Below are 10614 nucleotides of genomic sequence, written 5' to 3'. Positions count from 1 at the left end.
AGCAGGAGTTTATGTATAGTGGCAAAATTGCCTCTATTTAAAAATCTCAGGCCTTCCAGTACTTAGCTGTATGTCCTGCAGGAAGTGGTGTATTCTTTCCAGTCTGACAGTGCTCTCTGCTGCCACCTCTGTCCATGTCAGTAGCAGTTCCGGCAATGGACAGAAGTGGCAAAGCACAGTGTCAGGAGAAAGAATACAGCACTTCCTGTAGGACATACAGCAGCTGATAAGTATTGGAAGACTTAGAAGTAATTACAAATAACTACATAACTTTCTCATACCAGTGGATCTGCAAAAATAAATTTTCCGCCAAGTACCCTTTAAGACACTCAGCAAGCACAATGTAAATGGGCAACATGCAGGTTAGCAAGAAGCAAAACCTCTACGACTGAAGTAAGCCGTTAGTGTTTTAACTATGTCAAAGAAACACAAAACGTATACATTTTATTCACATTTATTTTTCGCTTTTAGTGTGCTCACAGAAAATTAGAACACCTTAAGCAAGAGTTTAATAGCAATTTTGTAAGCAAAGTTACATTCCATCTCTAAGTCAAATTGGTCAAAGCTTCTCCAGTATTTACAAAACATGAAAGACAAAGATGCTACACAAAAAAACATTGCATCTGAAGTTTTTTTTTTTTAATCCTTAATTCTTTAAAGACAACTGGAAAAGAAAGCATTGCCTGCTGTAATCAAAAAAACATACCACAGTAGAAACAGTAACCATTCCACTTATCACAGCTTTGTAGAGTTTAAAATTTTTTTTTTTTTGTGTGGTTAAAAGGTCCAATGACTGCAGTTTTACAAAAAATGGCCAGGGTGAAAAGAGTTGCAAACTTCATGTGCTTTTGGATATCAAGATTCCTTTTTTTTATACAATAGTCACAGTTAAAAACACCCTGCTGGTAATACATAATTACATTTTATTAAGGTCATAAACCAGCAATAAACAATAAAGCCTATACAACTCGTAATTCTACTTAATCACCGACTGATACAGCTAACATGAGATAAGTGAAAAGTTCCTATGGTTTAAATGAATTACTAAAACTATGATCTGGGTATTGATTTTTTTTTATTATTATTTCGTTTGCCATCTTAGTCAAGACCTTTAGTGTTGTAAACCTTGTAGAAGGCTGCCCTCGCAAAATACATCATTACGTCTCTTAAAATTAAAGAGGAAGAACAAAACAAAAAGAAAAAAAAAAGGAACAAAAAGAAATCTGACCCCATTCTGTGTGGCACATTATCTTGGCAATGTGTGCACCACCTAAACCCCAGTGTGGCCCCCTATCACTTCATTTAATATCCCCCCCTACATAGACCCACCCATCTCCTTCATGTATGGGTATGTCCATAAATTGACAAAAAAAAAAAAAAAAGAAAAGTAGTATACATTTTTCAATAAAAGATGCAAAGTACGCAAAACATTAATACTGATGCGAAAAGAGGATTAAGGCCGGTGACTGCTGTAAACTACCCGGCCTGTTGGAATGGTGGTAACAGAATGATTTGAGATGGGATCTGTAAGGAAGGAAAAAAAAAAAAAAAACAAAGACCAAAAAAAAAAAAAAAATATATCTTTAAATCAATCCCTGGTTGTAGACAAGTTCTCCAAAACCAGTACCTGGCACCACTCCAACAAACAAACAAGGGGAGAAAAAAAGTTCTTTGATTATCTCAAAACGGCCATCTCTTTACTCTGCTGACTCGGCTGCTGGACTGGATTCGGATGGAGCTTCCTGTGTTGGAGCTGCGGGCTCTTCAGCTTTTGGTGCCTCTGGTTCAGTAGATGGAGCTTCGGGAGCAGCGACAGTGGCGGGGGCCTCCTCTGCAGGTTTTTCCTCTGCAGGCTTTGGCTCCTCAGCAGGCTTTACCTCCTCTGTGGGCTTTTCTGCTACAGGCTCTTCAGGTTTGGTCTCCTGAACCTCAGGGGATGCAGCAGCTGCAGCAGGGGCCTCCTCTTTCTTTTCCTCTGTGCTGCTTGCAGCAGGGGCCTCTTCTTGGGCAGGCTTTGCCTCTTCATTGGTGGCCTCAGGGGCAGCTGCAGGAGCCTCCTCCTTGGCGCTCTCATTGGAGGCAGATGCGCCTTCAGCCTCTGCTCCTTCACTGTTCTCCTTTTTGTTCTTTTTGAAAGAAAAGCCACTCAGCTTAAAAGACTTTTTGAAGGAGAAGCGCTTCTTTTTCTTCTTGGGGGTCTCATTGCTGGTGGAAGGTGTGGAGGTGGACCCTGCTTCTTCTATCTTGGCAGGGGTCTCACCCTCCGCTGGTGAGGCTGGTTCTGTGCTCTCTCCCTCAGCAGATGCTGCTGCAGCCTCCTTCTCTGGAGCAGCCTCAGCTGCTGCAGCCTCCTCTTTAGGGGTCTCCTCAGCAGGGGCGCTTCCATTAGCCTGTACTTCCTCTTTTTCAGCCTCAGCTGCTGCAGGCGAAGCATCACCATTGGCCTTCACATGCCCATTTTCCTGTGGAGGGTAAAAACAGTTGTTTAGGACTTACCACTTGTAACAACACAGCTGGCTATACATTCTGTGCAGTAATGGTGCGTTTACACAGACAGATTTAGGAAGCCAAAGCCAGGACTGGATTCGAAAAGTGGAGAAATCTCAGTCTTTCCTTCATGACCTGATCTCTGTTTATAGTCTGTTCCTGGCTTTGGCTTCAAAAATCTGTCAGCTAAATCTGTGTGTAAATGCACCATTAGACTACACCACTTCCCCTCTACCTGTTACCGATCCTCTACAGCAGCTCGTTTCCCTCCATTGTCAGCCAAAACACGTGCAATAACACTGTGTGCCCACCAGAGGGCGCTGCACCTCCACCAGCTGCAGCAGCATTATGCTCCAGGGAGCTCGGCAGGCTGCAAGTGCATTAGCTCTCAGATCACGCCTTCTTTCTAGCAGCAGCTCCAGCAAGGAGCCAACGGAGACAAAGCCTGTGCTTTCCCTCTCACACAAGATGTTGAGGCAGAGGAAAAAGCGTTACTGAAAGGAGGGGGGCTTACTCTAGCCCTCCATCCACACAATGGCGTCTGCAGACCCCTCCCATGCATCCCAGTTAAATGTCATCCATACGGTCACCCAGCTCTGCTCGCATCCATCATAGCAGCTACATTTTCTATCAGACACAAAGCCCCGGACAATAGACGCTGAATAAAGGCACGATGCCACATGTTGCTGCCCGCTCTGTAGTCGGGCTCCGTCTAATAAGCCGATTCCCCAGCCATCTAACACATAGGATCCCCAGAACAAAGCAGATGCCCGTAGTCGGGACAGACATAGCAACAGATGATGCTTTTACCTGGCCGTTCGTCTTGGAGGGAGAGGCGGCCACTGCTTCCCCGGGCTTCTCCACGGTGGCGGCTTCGCCTTTGGCTGCGGTCTTAGAAAATTGGGCTCCCATCGCTGTCTGTGTATCCAACAAAAACAGGAAGGTGTCACCCCCAGAGATAGAGAGACTGAGACTAGTGCAGACAGAGGAGGCGCAGACAAAGAGATGAGAGCAGAGCCGGAGGATCGCAGCTGCAACTCCTCAACAGGAGGAGGGGAGGAAGATAACAAAGAGGAGAAGAGGAGACAGGATAGTCACCAATGCTGCAGGCTGGAGGGAAGACAAGAGCGCGCAAACAATGGCCGGTCCTGTGCGCTAGCTCGCCCGGGCACAATCCGATTTAATATCCCAATGCTCGGTCGCCGCGCTGGATACAACAGGAAAATGGAGAAATCTCCCCGCTCGCTAATAAGATGCGGAGTCCAACGCCCAAGTGCACAGATGAATGGGCTTCCCAAGGCATGACGGCAGCCCAGTCCCGCGCCCGCCAATCACAGCGCGCCCAGACAAAGGACGGGGCGGGGCCTGAGATTTGGGCAGAACAATGCAGCCCAGCGCTGCGCGAGACACCACCACATTCTAATGAGTGATACAAATAGCAGATTTACTAACGGCCGCAGAGTGTGAACCGGGCCCGAGCCGTACTCACCAGTGCTCACCACACACGGGTCCCGGAGCCGCCACTGCTGAGCGCCACACCATGCGCGCCCACCGCCGCCTCCTCTTATACGTGCACGGCGCACAGCTGCCTCATCAGCGCACCGGCCGCTAATTGATGCTTATTGGGGCCGGAGCTGATCCCGGCGGTGAGGGGAGAGCGGCCGTGTCTGGCGGACAGATGTGGCGCTTATTTACGGTCACTTCTCCTCCGGGAGCGATGAAATGGCGCTGTCACATTACTACTGATTTGTTGGCCCCGTTCACACAGGGGAGGCGGCTTTCCCTGGTCGGTAGCCATGTCTGCAGCCGGCGTGTGCCGGAGGGGCCCCGCTACAAAGGGTTAACACTGGGGGCACTGGAGGGTGTGAGGGGATGGGGGGCTGATGTGGAGGGGGAGAAGGGATGGGGGGCTGATGTGGAGGGGGAGAAGGGATGGGGGGCTGATGTGGAGGGGGAGAAGGAATGGGGGGCTGATGGGGAGGGTGAGATGGGATGGGGGGCTGATGTGGAGGGGGAGAAGGGATGGGGGGCTGATGTGGAGGGGGAGAAGGAATGGGGGGCTGATGGGGAGGGTGAGATGGGATGGGGGGCTGATGTGGAGGGGGAGAAGGGATGGGGGGCTGATGTGGAGGGGATGGGGGGCTGATGTGGAGGGGGAGAAGGGATGGGGGGCTGATGGGGAGGGTGAGATGGGATGGGGGGCTGATGGGAAGGGGCAGAAGGGATGGGGGGGCTGATGGGAAGGGTGTGAGGGGATGGGGGGCTGATGTGGAGGGGGAGAAGGGATGGGGGGCTGATGTGAAGGGGGAGAAGGTATGGGGGGCTGATGTGGAGGGTGTGAGGGGATGGAGGGCTGATGTGGAGGGTGTGAGGGGATGGGGGGCTGATGTGGAGGGTGTGAGGGGATGGGGGGCTGATGTGGAGGGGGAGAAGGGATGGGGGGCTGATGGGGAGGGTGAGATGGGATGGGGGGCTAATGGGAAGGGGCAGAAGGGATGGGGGGGCTGATGGGAAGGGTGTGAGGGGATGGGGGGCTGATGTGGAGGGGGAGAAGGGATGGGGGGCTGATGTGAAGGGGGAGAAGGTATGGGGGGCTGATGTGGAGGGTGTGAGGGGATGGAGGGCTGATGTGGAGGGTGTGAGGGGATGGGGGGCTGATGTGGAGGGTGTGAGGGGATGGGGGGCTGATGTGGAGGGGGAGAAGGGATGGGGGGCTGATGGGGAGGGTGAGATGGGATGGGGGGCTGATGGGAAGGGGCAGAAGGGATGGGGGGGCTGATGGGAAGGGTGTGAGGGGATGGGGGGCTGATGTGGAGGGGGAGAAGGGATGGGGGGCTGATGTGAAGGGGGAGAAGGTATGGGGGGCTGATGTGGAGGGTGTGAGGGGATGGAGGGCTGATGTGGAGGGTGTGAGGGGATGGGGGGCTGATGTGGAGGGTGTGAGGGGATGGGGGGCTGATGTGGAGGGGGAGAAGGGATGGGGGGCTGATGGGGAGGGGAGAAGGGATGGGGGGCTGAGGGGAAGAAGGGATGGGGGGCTGATGGGGAGGGGAGAAGGGATGGGGTGGGTGTGAGGGGATGGGGGGCTGATGTGGAGGGGGAGAAGGGATGGGGGGCTGATAGGGAGCGGGAGAAGGGATGGGGGGCTGATGTGGAGGGTGTGAGGGGATGGGGGGCTGATGTGGAGGGGGAGAAGGGATGGGGGGCTGATGGGGAGGGGAGAAGGGATGGGGGGCTGATGTGGAGGGTGTGAGGGGATGGGGGGCTGATGTGGAGGGGGAGAAGGGATGAGGGGCTGATGTGGAGGGGGAGAAGGGATGAGGGGCTGATGTGGAGGGGGAGAAGGGATGGGGGGCTGAGGGGGAGGGGATGGGGGGCTGATGTGGAGGGTGTGAGGGGATGGGGGGGCTTATGTGGAGGGGGAGAAGGGATGGGGGCTGATGGGGAGGGGAGAAGGGATGGGGGGCTGATGGGGAGGGGAGAAGGGATGGGGGGCTGAGGGGGAGAAGGGATGGGGGGGCTGAGGGAAAGAAGGGATGGGGGGGCTGAGGGGGAGAAGGGATGGGGTGGGTGTGGGGATGGGGGGCTGATGGGGAGGGGAGAAGGGATGGGGGGGCTGAGGGGGAGAAGGGATGGGGGGCTGATGTGGAGGATTCAGCTGCTGGAGATGGGGGGGCACATTAACCCCTTCCCTCCTGTATCAGCATAGTGGGCACATTAACCCCTTCCTCCTGTGTCAGCATAGTGGGCACATTAACCCCTTCTCTCCTGTGTCAGCATAGTGGGCACATTAACCCCTTCTCTCCTGTGTCAGCATAGTGGGCACATTAACCCCTTCCATTCTGTATCTGGATAGTTGGCACACTTATCCCCTTCCCTCTAACATGTATCAGGATAGTGGGCACACATAAACCACTTCCTCCTGTATCAGGGTGGGGTTCACTCAACCCACAGATACTATACCATAGGGTTAAAGGTTAGTTGTGCCCACTATCTCGCTACAGAAAGGGGTTGAGTGTCTCCACTATCCTCATACAGTATACAGGAGGAGGGATGACCTGTGCTCACTATCTTCATACAGTATACAGGAGAGGGGTATGTGTGCCCACTATCTTCATACAGTATACAGGAGGAGGGGTATGTGTGCCCACTATCTTCATACAGTATACAGGAGGAGGGGTATGTGTGCCCACTATCTTCATACAGTATACAGGAGAGGGGTGTGTGTGCCCACTATCTTCATGCAGTATACAGGAGAGGGGTATGTGTGCCCACTATCCTGATACAGTATACAGGAGAGGGGTATGTGCGCCCACTATCCTCATACAGTATACAGGAGGAGGGGTATGTGTGCTCACTATCTTCATACAGTATACAGGAGGAGGGGTATGTGTGCTCACTATCTTCATACAGTATACAGGAGAGGGGTATGTGTGCCCACTATCCTGATACAGTATACAGGAGAGGGGTATGTGCGCCCACTATCCTCATACAGTATACAGGAGAGGGGTATGTGTGACCACTATCCTCGTACAGTATACAGGAGAGGGGTATGTGTGACCACTATCCTCATACAGTATACAGGAAAGGGGTATGTGTGCCCACTATCCTCGTACAGTATACAGGAGAGGGGTATGTGTGCCCACTATCCTCATACAGTATACAGGAGGAGGGGTATGTGTGCTCACTATCTTCATACAGTATACAGGAGAGGGGTATGTGTGCCCACTATCTTCATACAGTATACAGGAGGAGGGGTATGTGTGCTCACTATCTTCATACAGTATACAGGAGAGGGGTATGTGTGCCCACTATCCTCATACAGTATACAGGAGAGGGGTATGTGTGCTCACTATCTTCATACAGTATACAGGAGAGGGGTATGTGTGCCCACTATCCTCATACAGTATACAGGAGAGGGGTATGTGCGCCCACTATCCTCATACAGTATACAGGAGAGGGGTATGTGCGCCCACTATCCTTATACAGTATACAGGAGAGGGGTATGTGTGCCCACTATCCTCATACAGTATACAGGAGAGGGGTATGTGTGACCACTATCCTCATACAGTATACAGGAGAGGGGTATGTGTGCCCACTATCATACAGTATATGGGAAAAGAGGTGTGTGTGCCCACTATCATACAGGAGAGGGGTATGTGTGTCCACTATCATACAGTATACAGGAGAGGGGTATGTGTGCCCACTATCCTCATACAGTATACAGGAGAGGGGTGAAGTGTGACCACTATCCTACAGTATACAAGAGGGAGAGGGGTGAAGTGTGCCCACTATTCTCATACAGGAGGAGGGGAAATGTGTGCCAACTATTCCATTTCTTCCAAGTGTCCCTGTTTTGGAGGGACAATCCCTACTTTTGAACCAAGTCCCTCTGTCCCTCTTTGCCCCTTACATGTCCCTCTTTTGACCTAGGAATTAGATTTGCTTTGATATACTGTCTATGTTGCTCTAGAAAGTGTCTGGTTTCTTACTGTATAATAGACCCAGACTTGCATATTGCATATTATTCCATCACAAGGTGCATGATGGATCCTAAAAATTGTTATAATTAGATGAATCATGTGACATTATGGCCGCTTTTACACATCATGTCACACATGCAGTTGATATGGTCCCATACACACATCTGGAGGGGTTATGGATCTGTTTTGGGGACATGATCTGTCCTGCAAAAATGATTAATCCGCTGTGAGTTTGTGTCACCCATATGAAAGGGGTCCCTGCAAGTGCGGACAGTTACTGACACACATAGTAATCCTGTCCATGGGTCCCCAATTACAGAGGGGATTACTGATGTGTGATTGGGACCTCAGGATACAGTCACACATACAGGATCTGCTGCAGATTTGCAGATATAATGTAACTTAATGCATCAGTCTGCAGCAGATCCTGTATGTGTGACTGCATCCTTGAGGTAAAAAGTATTCCTAGACTGAACCGCCAGTGTCCCTCTTTGGCCATCGAAAAGGATTGGAGGTATCCTCGTACAGTATACAGGAGACGCATATGTGTGCCCACTATCCTCGTACAGTATACAGGAGAGAGGTATGTGTGCCCACTATCCTCATACAGTATACAGGAGAGGGGTATGTGCGCCCACTATCCTCATACAGTATACAGGAGAGTGATATGTGTGCCCACTATCCTCATACAGTATACAGGAGAGAGGTATGTGTGCGCACTATCCTTATACAGTATACAGGAGAGGAGTAAAGTGTGCCCACTATCATTTTACAGTATTTAGGTGGGAGGGGTATGTGTGCCCACTATCCTTATACACTATACAGGAGAGGGGTATGTGTGCCCACTATCCTTATAGACTATACAGGAGAGGGGTATGTGTGCCCACTATCCTTATACACTATACAGGAGAGGGGTATGTGTGCCCACTATCTTCATACAGTATACAGGAGGAGGGGTATGTGTGCCCACTATCCTTATACACTATACAGGAGAGGGGTATGTGTGCCCACTATCCTTATACACTATACAGGAGAGGGGTATGTGTGCCCACTATCCTTATACAGTATACAGGAGAGGGGTATGTGTGCCCACTATCTTCATACAGTATACAGGAGGAGGGGTATGTGTGCTCACTATCTTCATACAGTATACAGGAGAGGGGTATGTGTGCCCACTATCCTTATACACTATACAGGAGAGGGGTATGTGTGCCCACTATCCTTATACACTATACAGGAGAGGGGTATGTGTGCCCACTATCCTTATACAGTATACAGGAGAGGGGTATGTGTGCCCACTATCTTCATACAGTATACAGGAGGAGGGGTATGTGTGCTCACTATCTTCATACAGTATACAGGAGAGGGGTATGTGTGCCCACTATCCTTATACACTATACAGGAGAGGGGTATGTGTGCCCACTATCCTTATACAGTATACAGGAGAGGGGTATGTGTGCCCACTATCTTCATACAGTATACAGGAGGAGGGGTATGTGTGCCCACTATCCTTATACACTATACAGGAGAGGGGTATGTGTGCCCACTATCCTTATACACTATACAGGAGAGAGGTATGTGTGCCCACTATCCTTATACAGTATACAGGAGAGGGGTATGTGTGCCCACTATCCTTATACAGTATACAGGAGAGGGGTATGTGTGCCCACTATCCTCATACAGTATACAGGAGAGAGGTATGTGTGCCCACTATCCTTATACAGTATACAGGAGAGGGGTATGTGTGCCCACTATCCTTATACAGTATACAGGAGAGGGGTATGTGTGCCCACTATCCTTATACAGTATACAGGAGAGGGATATGTGTGCCCACTATCCTCATACAGTATACAGGAGAGAGGTATGTGTGCCCACTATCCTTATACAGTATACAGGAGAGGGGTATGTGTGCCCACTATCCTTATACAGTATACAGGAGAGGGGTATGTGTGCCCACTATCCTTATACAGTATACAGGAGAGGAGTAAAGTGTGCCCACTATCATTTTACAGTATTTAGGTGGGAGAGGGGTATGTGTGCCCACTATCCTCATACAGTATACAGGAGAGGGGTATGTGTGCCCACTATCCTCATACAGTATACAGGAGAGGGGTATGTGTGCCCACTATCCTCATACAGTATACAGGAGAGGGGGATGTGTGCCCGCTATCATACGGTATACAGGAGGAGGGGTATGTGTGCCCACTATCCTCATACAGTTTACAGGAGAGGGGTATGTGTGCCCACTATCCTCATACAGTATACAGGAGAGGGGTATGTGTGCCCACTATCCTCATACAGTATACAGGAGAGGGTAATGTGTGCCCACTATCCTCATACAGTATACAGGAGGAGGGGTATGTGTGCCCACTATCCTCATACAGTATACAGGAGAGGGGTATGTGTGCCCACTATCCTCATACAGTATACAGGAGAGGGGTAAAGTGTGCCCACTATTATCTTACAGTATTCAGGTGGGAGAGGGGTGAAGTGTGCCCACTATCCTCATACAGTATACAGGAGAGGGCTATGTGTGCCCACTATCCTCATACAGTACACAGGAGAGGGAAGGGGGAAGTGTGCCCACTATCTGTTTACAGGAGGGGTAGGGGTAAAACGTGCCCACTATCCTCATACAGTATAC

The 10614-nt window shown here is 50.6% G+C and overlaps 1 protein-coding gene across 2 annotated transcripts; it reads right to left on the bottom strand.

Annotated features, from left to right (window-relative positions):
- Positions 1-438: 438 nt before the first annotated feature.
- Positions 439-3779, bottom strand: MARCKS (myristoylated alanine rich protein kinase C substrate). Of its 2 annotated transcripts, XM_069974860.1 has the most exons (3): positions 3586-3779; positions 3298-3405; positions 439-2462 (listed from the first exon to the last, which is right to left on the bottom strand). In XM_069974860.1, exons 2-3 carry the CDS (start codon positions 3397-3399, stop codon positions 1698-1700), a joined length of 867 nt encoding a protein of 288 aa, XP_069830961.1. In that variant the 5' UTR covers positions 3400-3405; positions 3586-3779; the 3' UTR covers positions 439-1697. The 2 variants fall into 2 exon arrangements, with proteins under 2 accessions (XP_069830961.1, XP_069830962.1); XM_069974861.1 differs by having other exon boundaries at positions 3298-3779.
- Positions 3780-10614: the final 6835 nt, after the last annotated feature.

The sequence above is a fragment of the Dendropsophus ebraccatus genome, chromosome 6 (genome assembly GCF_027789765.1).
Source record: "Dendropsophus ebraccatus isolate aDenEbr1 chromosome 6, aDenEbr1.pat, whole genome shotgun sequence".
Taxonomy (NCBI): domain Eukaryota; kingdom Metazoa; phylum Chordata; class Amphibia; order Anura; family Hylidae; genus Dendropsophus; species Dendropsophus ebraccatus.
The sequence above is the reverse complement of the archived record's forward strand: the minus strand, read 5'-3'. Positions and strand labels throughout refer to the sequence as shown.